Below are 19,055 nucleotides of genomic sequence, written 5' to 3' on the forward strand. Positions count from 1 at the left end.
TCTGATAGCTAGTTACCAGTAACAGTAGGGAAATCTCTTGGCCACACATTTCTTTTTGTTTGTTTGTTTTGTTTTGTTTTGAGACAGAGTCTCACTGGAGTGCAATGTCACGATCTTGGCTCGCTGCAACCTCCACCTCCCAGGTTTAAGCGATTCTCCTGCCTCAGCCTCCTGAGTATGAGTAGTATGAGTAGCTGGAATTACAGGCACACGCCACCATGCCCTGCTAATTTTTCTATCTTTAGTGGAGACAGGGTTTCGCTATATTGGCCAGGCTGGTCTTGAACTCCTGACCTCAGGTGATCCACCCGTCTCGGCCTCCCAAAGTGCTGGGATTACACGCCCGGCCTAATTTTTGTGTTCTTAGTAGAGACGGGGTTTCACCATCTTGGCCAGACTGGTCTCAAACTTCTGACCTCAGGTGACCTCAGTCTGCCCCAGCCTCCCAAAGTGTTGGGATTATAGGTATGAGCCACCACACTTGGCATATTATTTGAATCTTGATGTAACCCTGTTGTGCTGTGAGGGAAGTACTGTTATTCCAATTTTAAAATGAGAGAAATGGACTCAAAGCCACATAGTTGGTGAGGGAAGGCAAGTACTTAGCACTCCAGCCAGACCTAGCTGCTCACTGCTTCAGCGTTTGTGTTTGGCTTATGTTGGGTTTTGGTGTGAGGTGTGAGACCTACACGAGGAAGCCTTGATGGCATGGTGCAGGTTTCATGGCATTGCTTCCGGGGCATCTCTCGTGGTTGGCCTGTGTCTGCACCCATATGCGGTGTGTTGTGATAAGTGACCCGGTCTCCCTGCGAGACACAGGCAGTCAGTCTTGCATATTGCAGTTGCCTTGTTTCTTTGACTTGCTGATACCCTGGGGCCTTCTTCATGTTCATCGTGTTTCCTTATACAGGACTTGACAGGCGATGGCGACGGGGAAGATGGGGATGGCTCTGACACCCCAGTGATGCCAAAGCTCTTCCGGGAAACCAGGACTCGGTCAGAAAGCCCAGCTGTAAGTAGTCACACCCTGAGCCAAACTCTCGTAGCCACCAGTTGACATAGCATAACAAAAGTATCTTCCATCTCCTTAAGGGAGGTTTTTTTTTTGTTTTTTTTTTTTGAGACAGAGTCTCACGCTGTTGCCCAGGCTGGAGTGCAGTGGCGCGATCTCGGCTCACTGCAAGCCCCGCCTCCCGGGTTCCCGCCATTCTCCTGCCTCAGCCTCCTGAGTAGCTGGGACTACAGGCGCCCACCACCGCGCCCGGCTAATTTTTTGTATTTTTAGTAGAGACGGGGTTTCACTGTGGTCTCGATCTCCTGACCTTGTGATCCGCCCGCCTCGGCCTCCCAAAGTGCTGGAATTACAGGCTTGAGCCACCGCGCCCGGCCGAGGGGAGCTTTTAAGAGAGAAAGTGGCAACCAAATGTTTTGAAACTAGAAAATATAGCCAGGCGTGCCTGTAATCCCAGCACTTTGGGAGGCCAAGGCGGGCGGATCACGAGGTCAGAAGATCAAGACCATCCTGGCTCTACTAAAAACATAAAAAATCAGCCGAGCATGGTGGCAGGCGCCTGTATAGTCCCAGGAAACTGGGAGGCGGAGCTTGTAGTGAGCTGAGGAAAAAAAAAAAAAGAAACTAGAAAATATAGGCAAGGCTCTGGGACTGTTGTTGGAAAGTTTTCTTTTTTCTTTCTCTTTTTTTTTCTTTCTTCTTTTTTTTAAGATAGAGTCTCGCTCTGTTGCTCAGGCTGGAGTGAGATGGCGTGATCTTAGCTCACTGCAACCTCTGCCTCCTGGGTTCAAGCGATTCTCCTGCCTCAGTCTCCCAAGTAGCTGGGATTACAGGCACCTACCACCATGCCTGGCTGATTTTTCTATTTTTAGTAGAGATGAAGTTTCACCATGTTGGCCAGGCTGGTCTCGAACTCTTGACCTCAGATGATCCACCCACCTTGGCCTCCCAAAGTGCTGAGATTTCGAGCATGAGCCACTGTGCCCAGCTGGAAGGTTTTCAGTATGTGCCATTTCTTTCAGGTGGTTTTTAAGTTCTTTCTTGTGACACTCTTGGAGGTGCCCAAGAGTGATAAGAGTTTTCAGGGTGGACAGCTCAGCTGCTAATGACCTAGGGAGTCCACCACTTTTGTGGGTGGATTTTGTGGCTCAAAGTTTTGAGGTCTGGCAATGGGAAGGCAGTTATTGCTTATGGTCACCTAACCCTTTAGAGACCAGACTGACAGTTACTATCCCAGGTGTGGGTTACAGTCTTCCTTCCCAGGATATGGGCTGTATCATCCCCTTTGTGGAGATGAGAGAAGATTCCAGCAACTAACTCGAGGTTAAACATCAACTCTTCTATGCAGAATTTGAACACAGGTTCTGCAACAACCAAATTCATGCCATTTTTGACAATGAACATAGTGCCTAAGGAATTCTCTTCCACCTTGATGATCTGGTGCCTTCCTGAACCCAGTAATTGGCTTTATGCTTCTTTGACATAAAAGTTTTAGAGTGAACATGAATTTTTCTTTCTTTCTGTTTTTTTCTTTTTTTTCTTTTTTTGAGCTGCAGTCTCACTATTACCCAGGCTGGAGTGCAGTGATGTGATATCAGCTCACTGCAGCCTCCACCTCCCTGGTCCAAGTGATTCTCCTGCCTCAGTCTCCTGAGTAACTGTGACTACAGGCACTCACAACCACGCCTGGCTAATTTTTGTATTTTTAGTAGAGATGGGGTTTCACCATTTTATCCAGGATGATCTCCAATTTCTGACCTCAAGTGATCTGCCTGCCTTGGCCTCCCAAAGTGCTGGGATTACAGGCATGAGCCACTGCGCTTGGCCAGATTTTTATTTTTCAATCCCAATTGGCAGGTGCCATTTCAGGTGGCCAAGTCTGTCTGCTGTGACAGGCAGAGCAGGACCTGTTGGGAATTGTCAGGCAGCCTAGCTGGCCACCCTACCACCTCTATTCTAAGAACTGGGGAATTCTGGCTGGACTCAGTCCAGAGTCCCTCCTTATCACCTTTTCATTTCCAGTTGTCCTGAAGCTGGCTACCAGGTCTCCTTGGCCACCTCAAGGCCTAATCCTCCTGGCCCCGCCAGACCCCAAGCCTCCAGTCACCTAAGGCCCAGTGCATGTCCTCTCTTGCTTCCAGGTCCGAACTCGAAATAACAACAGTGTCTCCAGCCGGGAGAGGCACAGGCCTTCCCCACGTTCCACCCGAGGCCGGCAGGGCCGCAACCATGTGGACGAGTCTCCCGTGGAGTTCCCGGCTACCAGGGTTGGTTCCCCAGATGCCCAGACCCCTGCCCCCAGTCTCTAACTGGGAGATATGCCTCACTCACTGCACTACTGTCTGTGGCTGGTGGATAATCTGTGTCCTTTTTTTGCACTGCTTTTCAGGTTCTTGCTTTTTCTTTTCTCTCCTGGGTAAGCTTCCCGTAAGCCTGTTGGCTTCTCTCCTGGTCTGATCTCAGATGCACTGACCTCACTCACTGCACTACTGTCTGTGACTGGTGGATAATCTGTGTCCTTTTTTCACACTGCTTTTCAGGTTCTTGCTTTTTCTTTTCTTTCCTGGGTAAGCTTCCTGTAAGCCTGTTGGCTTCTCTCCTGATCTGATCTCAGATGACCCTCTGTTGGGAATGGAAGTTTTCCCTGTTGACTTGATTCTTTCTCTAACTTGGAAACAAGGTAGAAACCACTGACTTCCAGGACTGTCTTCTCCCTAATGTCTTCACCTGTCTTGAGGCAACCCTAGGGGGTATGGCAACACTTCACTCTCGTAAGAATAGTCACATGCACAGTAAACACTCAAAGAAACCAGTGACCTGCTCCGAGCTTGGCTCTAAGAGTCCCTCGTCATTACCCATCATTTGTGCCTTCGTCATCTTTCTGTCTCTGTTGCTGGGACAGTTATAATGACCTTCTCCCACCTCTTAAGGGATACATGTTCCTGGAAAAGTTTCTGCAGCAGTCTCTGTTCTCTTTAACTTCGGTCTTTCCTCTTTCTTTTTGCCTAGGAGGCATATGGGGGTGCCGTTGGTCCCCAACATCCTTTGCTGTGGCCCAAACTATGTGTCCTTCTGTCCACAGTCCCTGAGACGGCGGGCAACAGCATCGGCAGGAACGCCATGTCCGTCCCCTGCCAGCTCTTACCTTACCATCGACCTCACAGATGACACAGAGGACACACGTGTGACGCCCCAGAGCAGCAGTACCCCCTATGCCCGCCTAGCCCATGACAGCCAGCAGGAGGGCATGGAGTCCCCGCAGGTGGAGGCAGACAGTGGAGATGGAGACAGTTCAGAGTATCAGGTATGGCTGAGAGGGGCTCTTGCCCAGGGTGACTGAACATGGGGAAAAACCAGTTACCTGCTACTGTTGGTAACATAGAGTGACAATAGTTGTTAGAATTTTTGTAATTGTAATAATTGACATGTTTGAATTCTGAATATCTTCCATATGCACCACAGTCCTTTCTTTACCTTAATCCTCTCCCAGACATAAGTCAAATGCCAGTATTTACCACGTGAATACTGTGATTTTTCTCAACATGACATTTATATAAGGACTGCAACTGCATGCGTAATACATATTGTGATTCTGTTCATCAGATTGTACATACTGTATATATTGTACATATTATACCTTTTTCTTCTATTAAGAACTACAGTTGCCTGAGGTTCATGTCTGTATAATAAATTCAGTGGTCTGGATCATAGCTTAATTAACCAATTGAGGTTGTTTATGCTTTTATTCAAGCATTGCTACATGAAGACTACTTACACATGTATGTATTTATGTGTTAGGATCCCTTTTTTCTATGTCCATTCCTACATTTTACCTTGTATAGAAGGGATCTCACTATGGGGCCCAGGCTACTCTCAAACTCCTGGCCTCAAGCGATCCTCCTATCTCAGCCTCCTTAGTAGCTAGGACTACAGGCATGCACCACAAAGCCCAGTTACTTTATAAATTCTTTTGTGGAAATGGAGTCTTGCTATGTTGCCTGGGCTAGTCTCCAACTCCTGGCCTCAAGCGATCCTCCCGCCTCGGTCTCCCAAAGTACTGAGAATTATAGGCATGAGCCACAGTGTCTGGCTACATCTTGTATTTTATGGCATCTTGTATTTTGTTGCCCTCAGGGACAGTGGAGTGGACAGGATGGCCTCTCCTCACTGGGATTTCTTCATGTGGCTTTTATTCCAGGATGGGAAGGAGTTTGGAATAGGGGACCTCGTGTGGGGAAAGATCAAGGGCTTCTCCTGGTGGCCTGCCATGGTGGTGTCTTGGAAGGCCACCTCTAAGCGACAGGCTATGTCTGGCATGCGGTGGGTCCAGTGGTTTGGCGATGGCAAGTTTTCCGAGGTGAGTCCGGGGAAGGGCAAGGGGCTTTGCAGGCCTGAGGCTGTGCCTTCCTTCCTTCCTTTGAAGACAAAGGCCTGGGATTGCCTTCTGCAGATGCACGAGCCTGTATCTTCACACTGTCTGGGAGGAAGGACAAAACTTCCTGTGTTAACCAGCTACAGCAGATTTTTAGTGTCTTATGGGTCTACTTATACAGGGGACAAAAGTGCTAGAAAGTTCTGGATCCATGGGCAGTTGATTTTATGTTATTTCTTACATTTATCTTTTGGGGGCAGAACCACCAGTGCGGACTCTGAGGGGCCAGGAGTGGCCATGTGAGCAGGTACCCGAAAGTGTTCAGTGGAGAAGCCTGGAAGAGACCAGAGGCATGGCCATGGCCTCTTGTCATTTAGCCATGGGGAGAGAAAGGCATCCTTAGGTGGCCTGCAGTTGGGTTTAGGGTCACCTGGTGTCAGTTATGAAAAGGGTTTTTAGTAGAATTGGTTATTTCAGAGTCTCTTCATGATTGATATAGCCATTTAAAATCTTTCTTGGTAATTAAATTTATCTGGGGAAGAACTATGTTGGGCATAACTAGGCTGTTTTGATTTTTACACTCTTTCAACAAAGATTTTTTTTTTTTTGGGGGGGATGGAGTCTTGCTCCGTTGCCCAGGCTGGAGTGCAGTGGTGTGATCTTGGCTCATTGCAACCTCCGCCTCCCAGGTTCAAACAATTCTCCTACCTCAGCCTCCTGAGTAGCTGGGGTTACAGGCACCCGCCACCATGCCCTGCTAATATTTACATTTTTAGTAGAGACTGGGTTTCACCATGTTGGCCAGGGTGGTCTCCAACTCCTGACCTCAGATGATCCATCCGCCTCAGCCTCCTGTGCTGGGATTACAGGCAGAAGCCACCACGCCTGGCCTCAACAAAGATTTTAATCAGACAGAACTTTCCTGTGATGGTCTCTTAGAAGTAAATATCAGTCCCACCCTCAGAGCCCTGAGAGAGGCTAAGTTAGGTGCCTAAGGTCATTGGGCAAGTTGGAGTTGCAGCACCAGCAAGCCAGGCAGGATTGAAGGAAGGACTGTACCTTAATCCTCTCCCAGACATAAGTCAAATGCCACTATTTACCACGTGAATATTGTGATGTTTTTCAACATGACATTTATATGAGGACTGCAACTGCATATGTAATACATATTGTGATTCTGTTCATCAGAGTGCATGTATAGCCTCAAGCAGAGATTCTGTTTTTCCCACAAATTGAGCGACCAGGGGCCATTTGCCATGAGTGAATTCAAGTTTCCCAAGGGTTACAATAATATATTGGGTCTGGAGTCTCCCTTGTAGAAGAGACTCTGCATGCAGTTGGCTGCTGTGACCAGCAGAGGGAGCAGAAGGACAAGTCCTGGGCCCATGCTGGCAGTGAGGCAGCTACTTCCAGGGACGGGAGAGCAGTAACTTCTGTCAAGTGAAGGAAGATGGATTGTTTGCAATTGCTTTGCCCCATTGAGACATAAAACGCACTTTGCAAGACAGAGTCTGAGGCTAATACAATGCAGTGTGGGGCTGTCAGCATTAGGGGATGAGATGACAATATGGGACCTGGCTCTGGCCTGGGCGAGTGCCTGCTCAGCATGTGTGCGCTGTTTGGGTTGCATTGGAGCCATTGGGCGCTGGAACCAGCACTTGTGTTGGAGCGGTTTTTTTTAACCCTACCAGAGCCCCCGGGTATTTTCTCCCGGGTGGTGGTCACACGCCCACATAAAATGGAGGTTTGCATGAGTGTGAGCACTCTCTGTGGAGAATAGAACATTCCCTGTGTCTTTCAGTTCTTTTTTTTTGAGACATGAGGTCCTCACTGTCACTCAGGCTGCAGTGCAGTGGCACTGTCATGGCTCATTGCAGCCTCAGTCACCTGGGCTCAAGCAATCCTTCCTTAGAGCAGCTGAGACTGCAGGTGCACACCACTGTGGTTCTTAAAATTTTTTGTAAAGATGGGGTCTTGCTCTGTTGTCCAGGCTAGTTGAACTCCTGGGCTCAAGCGATCCTTCCAACTCCCACTCCCAGAGTGCTGGGAATATAGGCCTGAGCCACTACGTCTGGCCTTTCAGTTCTGATTAGCATCCCTGAATAGCCATTTTCTCTCTCACTGGCAACTCAGTCATTTCATGCTTGGTCTGGGGACTTGGTACATCAGGAGACTTGTGGAATATGGATTAAATCACAAGAACTAAAGTTAAATAATCACAATAAGTGAAAGGTGCTAACTGTGTCAAGCACTGTTTTCTAAACACATTCATTAGGTGAACTCATTTTATTTTTTTTATTTTTTTGAGACGGAGTCTCGCTCTGTCGCCCAGGCTGGAGTGCAGTGGCCGGATCTCAGCTCACGCAAGCTCCGCCTCCCGGGTTTACACCATTCTCCTGCCTCAGCCTCCTGAGTAGCTGGGACTACAGGCGCCCACCACCTCGCCTGGCTAGTTTTTTGTATTTTTTTTTTTTTTTAGTAGAGACGGAGTTTCACCGTATTAGCCAGGATGGTCTCCATCTCCTGACCTCGTGATCCGCCCATCTCGGCCTCCCAAAGTGCTGGGTTTACAGGCTTGAGCCACCGCGCCCAGCTTTTGAACTCATTTTAATAAAAGGGTAAAGAGTAAACAATTACCATGCTTAGGAAAGAAGGAATATGTACAAACCCCTGATGCCGGAGCATCCACAGAGAATATTAGGACTGAGCCTCAGGGTTCCACACCAGGGACACTTGCTTGTAAAATGGATACAAACACAGGGTTCGCCTCATTGCCTTCATTCAGAGTATCCTCCTTTTCCACAGTGGGAGTGTCATAACTAACAAGTTTCTGGGTATCTGTGTGTTGAGACTCTGTCATTTCTAGTTTTCTGCTTTTTCCTTTCCTTCCTTTTAAATGGATATCTGTGGACTTGATCCCCAGGAATGGGTTCTTGGTTAAAGTGTATGAAAATCTTCTGCATCTGATGGGCAACATTGTGATAGACATGGCACCTGGGACACACCTGTAGGTGGATGTTGATGATGTCTTTCTCTTTTAGGTCTCTGCAGACAAACTGGTGGCACTGGGGCTGTTCAGCCAGCACTTTAATTTGGCCACCTTCAATAAGCTCGTCTCCTATCGAAAAGCCATGTACCATGCTCTGGAGGTAACATGGGATGAGGGAATGAGGGCTAGGCCCTGAGAGCAGGGATGAAGGAAGAGACCCACGGAAACCTAGCTCAGTGTTGCCAAGGGTGGTTTGGAGGGGACAGGTTGGCCAGGGAGGAGGTAAATGCCAACATAACATGATGGCCACCGGATTGGGCATCCAACAAAGGAATCTGAGACATCCCAGCTGCCATTTATTGGGACCACTAACTGAATCAGAAGGAAAGAGCACGGGCAGTTAGGGGTGCAATATTCATATCAGTGAATGTGCTTTTCCAGAGACCTCAGAGCCACCTTATGAGGGGTAGAGTTCACGGCAAGATGGCAGTGGAGGCCAGCTGCCTTCTGTCTGTGGGCTATCTTATCCCCTACGAACCATTACACCCTGTTTCTCCCTTCACGTTGATTTTTTTTGCCCACCTTTGTTCAGCATTTAAGAGCCAGCCTCTTCTCATTGCCAAAGGCTTCATTAGACACTGAAATCCTCATGGTCCTTCATGTTGGACACAAGTTAACGTCCCCATCTTTAGGGAGATGAAACAAGAAATCTAGTGCTTTCTTATATAAGATGCAGAGGAGATGAGGTAGTGCTGACTGGGGCTTCTGTATCTTGGTGGTAGAGTTAATTCTGATCTATCTGCCTTTTGAGAGGGAGGTGACCACTCACATTCTCTAGGGGGAAGAGATCCTATTTGGTGCCTGCATGAAAAGATTTAACCACAACCCCCCTTCCGAGGCCTCTCCCTGCACAGGCCCCTCCTTCCTCTGACACATACCGCAGCCCAGGACAGCTGTCTGGCTATGAAAGGGCCTAGTGTGAAGGGGAATGTAGGCCCTGGCTGGGGGACTCCCTGGGTGTGGCCTGGCGAGCACCCCCTCCCCACCCGCCATTCATCAAAGACTCTGCCTTTGCAGAAAGCTAGGGTGCGAGCTGGCAAGACCTTCCCCAGCAGCCCTGGAGACTCATTGGAGGACCAGCTGAAGCCCATGTTGGAGTGGGCCCACGGGGGCTTCAAGCCCACTGGGATCGAGGGCCTCAAACCCAACAACACGCAACCAGGTGGGAATGAGTCCCCATGGCAGCACCTGCTGCCTCTGCTGGTGGGACCACTTCTTGGGAGAGTCAGCCACCCCTGCTGCCCCACGCCCACCCAGCTTTCTAGCAGCTGGGCTCAACTCTGAATGTTGGAAAAATTGCAGGCATACGAAGGCTGTGTCAGCCCTATCTGGCTTCCCTGGCCACTTTCTTGCTGATGGTCATGTGCATATAATTTGTATTGAATCTGACATCTGTCTTGAAGTCAGGATGCAGTGTTGACTAGCACCTTTTTTATTAAAGGAAAAATATAGTTAAGCTATGCTCATTCGAGAAAATTGGAAAGTGTTAAAGAAGAACCATATGCCACCTGCTAACATTTTGACCAGTACCATATTTCTCCCATTATAAGATAACTCTGGTTTCTAGAAATCCAGGACTTGTCTTACAATCTATACATTTAAAGGCCAGGCATAGTGGCTCACGCCTGTAATCCCAGCACTTTGGGAGGCTGAGGCGGGCAGATCGCTTGAGGCGAGTAGATCGAGACCAGCCAGGACAACATGGTGAAAAATAGAAAAATTAGCCTGGTGTGCTTGGCATGTGCCTGTGGTCACAGCTACCCGGGAGGCTGAGGTGGGAGAATTGTCTTGAGTCCAGGAGGCAGAGGTTGCAGTGCACCGAGATTGCACCACTGCATTCAAGCCTGGGCGACAGAGCAAGACCTTGTCTCAAGAAAGAAAACAGTCCATACATTTAATGTAATGTTTTTTCTGTTTTGTTTTGTTTCCGCCTCAAAAGTGGTTAATAAGTCGAAGGTGCGTCGTGCAGGCAGTAGGAAATTAGAATCAAGGAAATACGGTATTTCCTTCCCGTCTTTTGACTGTTCCCTGTTTTCTATGCACTTTCTTCTGATTTCTTTGCATATAAAATGGTCACTGGAAAAGAATCAAATTTCTTGAAGAGTCTATCTGAACTCCCCACTCTCCCTTCACATCCCACCCTCACAAATACCCTCCAGGTTAATATTGGGTTGCACATCCTTCCAGATTTTTCTGAACACTAGTTGGATTCCTGCTTTCCCCTTTATTAATATTAATACTGTAAGCACTGTCTGTCATTTTGTCACGAAAGGGTCCTTATGATTTTTAATGGCTGTACAATTTTCTTTCCTAGGGTCAGAGTCAAATTTAACCACGTTCATTAAGATTTTCCGTATAGAAAGACAAATGGGTTTTACAAAATCTCATTTATAGAATGGGAGCCATATTATGTAATTAAAATTTTTTCTAGTAGCCTCACTGAAAATTAAGAGGTACTGGGCTTGGTGGCTCATGCCTGTAATCCCAGCACTTTGGGATGCAAATAACCATCTCTTGGATTTCCCAGCATTTTGGGACGCTGAGGTGGGCAGATTGCTTAAGCTCAGGAGTTCCAAGACCAGCCTGGGCAACATGGTGAAACCCTGTTTCTACAAGAAATACAAAATTAGCTGTGTGAGATAGTGTGTGCCTGTGGAGGCTGGGGTGGGAAGATCACTTGAGCCCAGGAGGTTGAGGCTGCAGTTTGCTAAGATCATGCCAGTGCATTCCAGCCTAGGTGACACCCTGAGAACCTGTCTCAAAAAAGAAAAAAAAAAAAAGAAAGAAAGAAAAAAGGAGGCTGGTGCAGTGGCTCATGCCTGTAATTCCAGCACTTTGGGAGGCTGAGGCAGGCAGATCCCTTGAGGTCGGGAGTTCACCAGCCTGGCCAACGTGGCAAAACCCTATCTCTATTAATATACAAAAATTAGCCAGATGTGGTGCTGCATGCCTGTAAGAGGCTGAGGCAGGAGAATTGCTTGAACCCAGGAGGCGGAGGTTGCAGTGAGCCAAGATCTACACCATTGCACTCCAGCCTGGGCAACAAGAAAGGAACAAGTAAAATTAATACAAATCATGATTTTTTTAGCACTAAATTTCCAAAATGTTAACAGCTATTATAAAAACTGAGATAGTCTACATTTATAGTGCTGTTTTCAAAATTTCACTTATTTTATATATTTTACATAGTACATATTTTACAGATCTCAATTTTGATGCTAAATTTGCAATGAAAATACTTGATCTGTATAAGTATATACAGATTGTATAAGTATATACAGATTGATAACTAAATACAGATGTAGATGTTTAAACACATTAACTAAATTCATAAAACACGCATTTGAGAAAGTAGACTCATTGGTCTAGGCTAGTCCTAGTTGACTTGCTTGTCAGTGTTTTAATTAACATTATATACAGAATTCATTTCCTCACCAGTTTCAAGTTCTCAGTAGCCACCCCTATGCCTACTGCCCAGCATGTCAGATATCACAGACATAGGTGTGTCAGGCTTTTAGCTTTGAATTGAGCTTTGCTCTCTGAGCTGAGTCATCTTTACCTCCTAGTTGTGGCCATTTAAAACCTTGTAAGCATGTGTTAAGAATCCTGGGTGCAAGGGGTTTTGAATGAGCTCCTGTTGTGAGTTGCCCATCAAGGGGCCATATACATTCAGTGTGGACCCCCTGTCATGCCCCAATTGCAGCTGGTACCCAGGCATAGCATGGTCTTGTCCTGGGCCCACATTCTCTCTGGACCCTCCTACCAAGCCACGGCTGCAGTCTAATTACCTTTCACAGAGAACAAGACTCGAAGACGCACAGCTGACGACTCAGCCACCTCTGACTACTGCCCCGCACCCAAGCGCCTCAAGACAAATTGCTATAACAACGGCAAAGACCGAGGGGATGAAGATCAGAGCCGAGGTGATTGTTGGGGACCCGCTACCTGGGATCATGGGGCAGATGGGAGGAGGATGCTGCAGACCAGGAATTGATCCGTACCCGGCTCCCTGACCTCATCCCATGCCTTCTTATTCTTTTCTCAATAGAACAAATGGCTTCAGATGTTGCCAACAACAAGAGCAGCCTGGAAGGTAATGCTCTCTCCCTCCCAGTCATCCCCTTCACACCCTGGCTAGGGCTCTATGCCTTCCTCGTCCTGGCTCATCCGCCCTGTCAGGGTTTAACCCAGAGCTCTGTTCCTTGACCTCAGGCCAAGGCCTATTTCTAGTCCCTGCATCTTAGTTGCTAGTTTATGGAATGAATTGCCCACTTGTGCCCCTTAAGAGAAAGGGACAGGAAGGGTATGGTGAGGAAGAAGGGAAGCCAGGCCATTTTGGCCGGGAGAACCATAACCTAAAACCAAGGTTAGTGGTATCATGAACTTCCCAAAGAACGGCAACTAACTAGCTTTTACTCACTTGCCTACTGTCAGGTTAAATAGTCTGCTTGTCCTGGCTGGGGATTGCCACTGGATTGGATACTCTGGCCAGAATATACCTCATGGAATACAGAATGTGTGAGGATGAAGTTTCCCTTGCTTCCTTAACCCCCAGTTACTCCGTGTTGAATAGGAAAACACCACATCCCTGACCCAGAGAACCCGGGGAAGAGCTTCGGTTTAGAAATCCTATTCCCCAAGACTCACTCACCCATCTGGCTAGGTAGCGATGCTTGGTCATGGGTTTTATAAAGGTCCTATCTACCCAGCCAGGGATGCAACTCCTTGCTGGTCTGGTGATATGAAGGGAAGGCAGGGTTGTCTACTGGTTAAAGGACCCGGATTCTGAGATTACAGCCATTTGCTGTTTTTAGGGTGTGGGCGTGGGCAAGTCCTATCATGAGACAACAAGCCAATTGGAGTCACCACAAAATCCTCGATGTCCCAGTAATTAAAGCTTCTCAAGGACTGTCACACCAGAGAGGTCCCTCTGCTCAGCGTTCTGCCTGACATCATCCTCCTGGGGCAGCCCCTTGCCCATCTTGATGTTCCCCATCTGTGAAGTAGGGATGCCACCTGGAAGCATTGCTGAAAGGTAGAAGCTGTGAGGCATGGCCTGAGGCACGAAGAGTCCTTGGCAAGCAGCTGGCCTGGAGGAAAATCTTAGGAACTGAGAGGCCCAGGCTTCAGCAACTGGTGTCAGGGCCTCAATTGCCACAAGCCCCAACCCTGTTTTTCTTACAGACGGCTGTTTGTCTTGTGGCAGGAAAAACCCCGTGTCCTTCCACCCTCTGTTTGAGGGGGGCCTCTGTCAGACATGCCGGGTAAGTCCTCCTGCTGCTCCGGACCTTCCTGCCCTCGCCTCCTCCAGCTCCCCTGTCCTTCCGAGCAGCACCTGTGTGGAGCCTCAGTGAAGCCCACTCATCCTAGCTGCCTTGCACTCTGCCTCTGGGGCGGGACGGGGGAGAGCTGTCGTAGAGGCCAGAGGCACACAGGTCACAGCCAGTTGTCCTTTTAAAGGACACCAAGCCACCAGCAGTGTGTTCTGCGGCTGTATCGTAGGGCCTCCACCAGCAAGCTGGCAGGGCCTGGCCTTCTCTGGTCTCCGATTTCACTGGTGTTTCTCTCTGGCTGCCAGGATCGCTTCCTTGAGCTGTTTTACATGTATGACGACGATGGCTATCAGTCTTACTGCACCGTGTGCTGCGAGGGCCGAGAGCTGCTGCTTTGTAGCAACACGAGCTGCTGCCGGTGAGCACTGGGCCCTGTGGGCAGGATGTGGGTGGGCCCCCAAGGCTCCTAGGTTCCTGCAGTCTGCAGACAGCTGCCTGTTGAATGGAATCCTAGGCATGGGAAGAGGGAGCTAATTTGCCCTGGAAGCAGCATACAGGGTTTATGTTTTGTGGTGGCCGTGGTTGTAGCTTAATTGGGGTAGAGCTCATGTGTAGGAAAGGGCTCTTTTTTTTGAGACAGGGTCTCGCTCTGTTGCCCAGGGTGTACAGTGACGTGATCATAGTTCACTGCAGCCTCCAATTCCTGTGCTCAAGCAATCCTCCCACCTCAGCCTCCTGAGCAGCTTGATTATAGGCACATGCCACCACACCCAGCTAGTTGTTCTTCTTTTTTTTTTTTTTGTGGTGGAGTCTTGCTCTGTCACCCACGCTGGAGTGCAGTGGCACAATCTTGGCTCACTGCAACCTCTGCCTCCAGGGTACAAGCAATTCTCATGCCTCAGCCTCCCAAGTAGCTGGAATTTTAAGTGTGCAACACCACGCCCAGGTAATTTTTGTGTTTTTAGTAGAAACAGGGTTTCACCATGTTGACCAGGCTTGTCTTGAACTCCTGACTTCAGGTAATCCACCTGCCTCAGCCTCTCAAATCCCAGCACTCCCAAGGTTCTGGGATTACAGGCGTGATCCACCATGCTTGGCCTATTTTTTTGTAATAAATAAAAAGTGTAGTAAATGCTGCCTACGCTGGTCTCAAATCCCTGGGCTCAAGCCATTCTCCTGCCTCAGCCTCCCAAAGCCCCAGGGTTATAGGTGTGAGCCACCGCACCCAGCTAGAAGTGCTCTTAATAGGCCAAGAGCATGAGGGAAGGGGATGAGAAGGGCATCAGGGAAGGCTAACTCCCTGGTTTGCCAGTTGGCCTGTAATCCAAAGTGTCCATGGAATGAAGTAGGTTGTTGGGAGAGCATTTCTGATTAAGGGGGTTGGGGTATCCAAGGAAGACGTCAGGGAAGCCCGTACTGCACAGGGCCCTGCAGGCTATGCTGTTAAGCTTTCAGGAGGGGGTGGGCATTTCCCTGTGGAAGTGGTAAGGGGGTGGCACAGGAGACCAACTCGATGACAAAGGCATGCCTTCTCCCTGCCACTGGGTCCAGGTGCTTCTGTGTGGAGTGCCTGGAGGTGCTGGTGGGCACAGGCACAGCGGCCGAGGCCAAGCTTCAGGAGCCCTGGAGCTGCTACATGTGTCTCCCGCAGCGCTGTCACGGCGTCCTGCGGCGCCGGAAGGACTGGAACGTGCGCCTGCAGGCCTTCTTCACCAGTGACACGGGGCTTGAATACGTAAGCCACAGGCTCCCGCCTCTACCACCACAGATCCCAGGGGCACAGGGTGTTGGAACGCTCTGGAATTCTCAGAGAGAGAGTAATAGAAGTAAACACACATTGTACAAGTGGAACCTCTCGGAGCCTCAACGGCTGACAGACCTGGCAAATTGACAGCTCCTCTGCACGGTTTTCACCCGTGCCAGGGTTCACTCCCTCCTTGCCGGCTTCTCAGTATATGGCTTTTCAGGGACCCGATGAAGAAATGGTTGTAGCCTTCTGAGTTAGCAGAGCTGAGAGGGAAGGAAATAGTAGAAATGAATTTTCTAGTTCTTAGAGGCAGGCCCTAGGTCTTTCCTATCTGGGGTGATACCTTTTCATGTGTGCATCTGTGCATATATATCTGGCTCATGTCCAAGGATAAATTTACCATTCCTTGCCAAATGCAGGCTCCCGTGGTACACACTGTCTCCCCAATCCCCATCAAGGCTTCAGTGGGCTTTTTGCAGTGCCTATGGCAAGGTTTGAAGCCCTCTGAGCAGAGTCAGCCTGCCCCTCCCTCAGAGCTTGAGTCTTTCCCCTGTGCCTTCACCAGCATGACCTCCTTCCTTACCTGGCAGGAAGCCCCCAAGCTGTACCCTGCCATTCCCGCAGCCCGAAGGCGGCCCATTCGAGTCCTGTCATTGTTTGATGGCATCGCAACAGGTGAGTTTGGGGTATTCCTGGAGATGCTCTGCTGTCCTGTCACAAGGGGGTAGCCAGGGAGTCAGAAGGCATGGTTAGGGTGTCTGACATCAGTGGCAAGAAATATCGCTGGGGGTCACCAGCTCTGAAAAAATCCCTGTCTCCTTGTTTCTCTCCACCTTCTCAGCCACCTTGCAGTCTTGGTCATTGAATTTTATTTCATTTATTTATTTTTTTGAGATAAGAGTCTCCCTTTGTCACCCAGATTGGAGTGCAATGACATGATCTGTGCTCACTGCAGCCTCCACCTCCCAGGTTCAAGTGATTCTCTTGCCTCAGCTGCCAGAGGAGCTGGGATTACAGGTGCCCGCCACCACGCCCAGCTAATTTTTTTTTTTTTTTTTTGAGACGGAGTCTTGCTCTGTCGCCCAGGCTGGAGTGCAGTGGCCGGATCTCAGCTCACTGCAAGCTCCGCCTCCCGGGTTTACGCCATTCTCCTGCCTCAGCCTCCCGAGTAGCTGGGACTACAGGCGCCCACCACCGCGCCCGGCTAATTTTTTTTTTGTATTTTTTAGTAGAGACGGGGTTTCACCGTGTTAGCCAGGATGGTCTCGATCTCCTGACCTCGTGATCCGCCCGTCTCGGCCTCCCAAAGTGCTGGGATTACAGGCTTGAGCCACCGCGCCCGGCCACGCCCAGCTAATTTTTATATATATATATATATATTTTTTTTTTTTTTTTTTTGAGACGGAGTCTTGCTCTGTGCCCCAGGCTGGAGTGCAGTGGCGCGATCTCGGCTCACTGCAAGCTCCGCCCCCCCGGGTTCACGCCATTCTCCTGCCTCAGCCTCCCGAGTAGCTGGGACTACAGGCGCCTGCCACCTCGCCCGGCTAATTTTCTTGTATTTTTAGTAGAGACGGGGTTTCACCGTGTTAGCCAGGATGGTCTCGATCTCCTGACCTCGTGATCCGCCCGTCTCGGCCTCCCAAAGTGCTAGGATTACAGGCTTGAGCCACCGCGCCCGGCCTAATTTTTATATTTTTAGTAGAGATGGGGTTTCTCCATGTTGGTCAGGTTGGTTTCGAATTCCTGACCTCAAGTGATCTGCCCACCTTGGCATCCCAAACCGCTGGGATTAGAGGCATGAGCCACCGTGCCCAGGCAGTCTTGGTCATTTTAAAAGGACATACATCTTAGCTGTTACACTATTTTTTATGTGCAGTTATCTTGAAATTGATTTTCATTCCACATGCATAAGTATAATTGGAGATAAATTAGGCAACAAGTACTGCTATCTCTGGTTTTGGTTCTCTTCTTTTCTTGCTATACTGAGTTTGCACAGCCAATATGTGTGGTGCATTTACAGCCTTTGCTGGATTGAATGCATGTGACGCAGTCATGAGGAATTGTTTGTTTTACCATAGCAGGGAGCGGAGGAAATGATGTGCTCAGCATCATTTATGCTTCCGTGTCTCCCTGGCCCCCACAGGCTACCTAGTCCTCAAAGAGCTGGGCATAAAGGTAGGAAAGTACGTCGCCTCTGAAGTGTGTGAAGAGTCCATCGCTGTTGGAACCGTGAAGCACGAGGGGAATATCAAATACGTGAACGACGTGAGGAACATCACAAAGAAAAATGTGAGGGCAGTCTGTACCTTGTGGGCCTTATCTCTTTCTGTTTCCCCCAGTCCTCCACATCCTGAAACCTGCATGTAGGCCCCATCCCTGAGACCCTAGAAAAAATAATTGAAATCTTGTGGGAATCTTAAGCCTTAGGTTAGGGTCGGAAGTGGAGTTGGTGACCAAGCAAGATTCTATTTTTTTCTGGAGACAGTCTCACTCTGGAGTGCAGTGGCATGATCTCAGCTCACTGTAACCTCTGCCTCCTGGGTTTAAGCGATTCTCCTGCCTCAGCCTCCCAAAGTGCTGGGATTACAGGCACCTGCCACCATGCTGGGCTAATTTTTATATTTCTAGTAGAGGTGGGGTTTCTCCATGTTGGCCAGGCTGGTCTCAAACTCCTGACTTCAGGTGATCCACCCCCCCACTTCAGCCTCCCTGGGATTACAGGTGTGAGCCACTTTGTCCAGCCCCAAGCAAGATTCTAGAAGTGGGACCAGCTCTCTTTCTCTCTGTCCACACCCTCATCCTGACTCTGTCTCTCTCAGATTGAAGAATGGGGCCCATTTGACTTGGTGATTGGCGGAAGCCCATGCAACGATCTCTCAAATGTGAATCCAGCCAGGAAAGGCCTGTATGGTGAGCATCCTTCTCTCTGGCAGTCCCTGGAGAGCCTATGTCACCTGACCCCTGACCACTGGCCCAGGTGGAGTGGCCTGAGAAGGAGCCCTTTGCTTCTGGCCAAGTTACTGGCAGCGTCAGGGGACTGTTGGTGCTGCCTACGCTCCGTAGTAAATCCTCAGCCCACAAGGGAAATACCCTAGTAAATAGTGCCCTGCCGCTGCCTGTGTCCCTGCTGTCATTCAGGTGGACATAGACTGGTAGGCATCGGCCTTAACTCAGGAGGCCATTGGGAACCTGTTGGTCTCAGGGGATGCAGTAGGTTGGGCTGGAGGTTTCAAATGAACCCTGCACTGTCATCTTTTCTGGGCACAGAGGGTACAGGCCGGCTCTTCTTTGAATTTTACCACCTGCTGAATTACTCACGCCCCAAGGAGGGTGATGACCGGCCGTTCTTCTGGATGTTTGAGAATGTTGTAGCCATGAAGGTTGGCGACAAGAGGGACATCTCACGGTTCCTGGAGGTGAGGGAATCTGGGGACCTGATTGTCACACACAGCCTGGGCAGGGAAAGCGCTGCTGGCAGTGATGATTGGTGGGTGTTGCCAACGTTGGGAATGACTTTCCTGTCCTTGGTCTGGCTAGATCCAATAGTGAGGGATTCAGTGGGTTCTCTTAGTACATGGAAAATATTTTTTTTTGAGATGGGG

General features: G+C 49.2%; 1 protein-coding gene across 3 annotated transcripts in view; it reads left to right on the forward strand.

Moving 5' to 3' along the window:
* Positions 1–19,055, forward strand: part of DNMT3B (DNA methyltransferase 3 beta) — a 49,632-nt gene that overhangs the window by 22,847 nt on the left and 7,730 nt on the right. For all 3 annotated transcript variants that reach the window (XR_013399780.1, XM_015149210.3, XM_015149209.3), the window contains exons 4-18: positions 911–1,012; positions 3,154–3,279; positions 4,095–4,316; positions 5,211–5,369; positions 8,426–8,533; positions 9,451–9,595; positions 12,231–12,356; positions 12,482–12,526; positions 13,618–13,697; positions 14,012–14,124; positions 15,258–15,441; positions 16,044–16,128; positions 17,597–17,742; positions 18,273–18,363; positions 18,721–18,869. Coding sequence is in view for 2 of the 3 variants with exons in the window: in XM_015149210.3 (XP_015004696.2) it covers positions 911–1,012; positions 3,154–3,279; positions 4,095–4,316; positions 5,211–5,369; positions 8,426–8,533; positions 9,451–9,595; positions 12,231–12,356; positions 12,482–12,526; positions 13,618–13,697; positions 14,012–14,124; positions 15,258–15,441; positions 16,044–16,128; positions 17,597–17,742; positions 18,273–18,363; positions 18,721–18,869 (1,881 nt within the window). In the remaining variant the exon portion in view is untranslated. The remainder of the gene's footprint in view (positions 1–910; positions 1,013–3,153; positions 3,280–4,094; positions 4,317–5,210; positions 5,370–8,425; positions 8,534–9,450; positions 9,596–12,230; positions 12,357–12,481; positions 12,527–13,617; positions 13,698–14,011; positions 14,125–15,257; positions 15,442–16,043; positions 16,129–17,596; positions 17,743–18,272; positions 18,364–18,720; positions 18,870–19,055) is intronic.

This window comes from Macaca mulatta, chromosome 10 (assembly GCF_049350105.2).
Source record: "Macaca mulatta isolate MMU2019108-1 chromosome 10, T2T-MMU8v2.0, whole genome shotgun sequence".
NCBI classification, from domain to species: Eukaryota; Metazoa; Chordata; class Mammalia; order Primates; family Cercopithecidae; genus Macaca; species Macaca mulatta.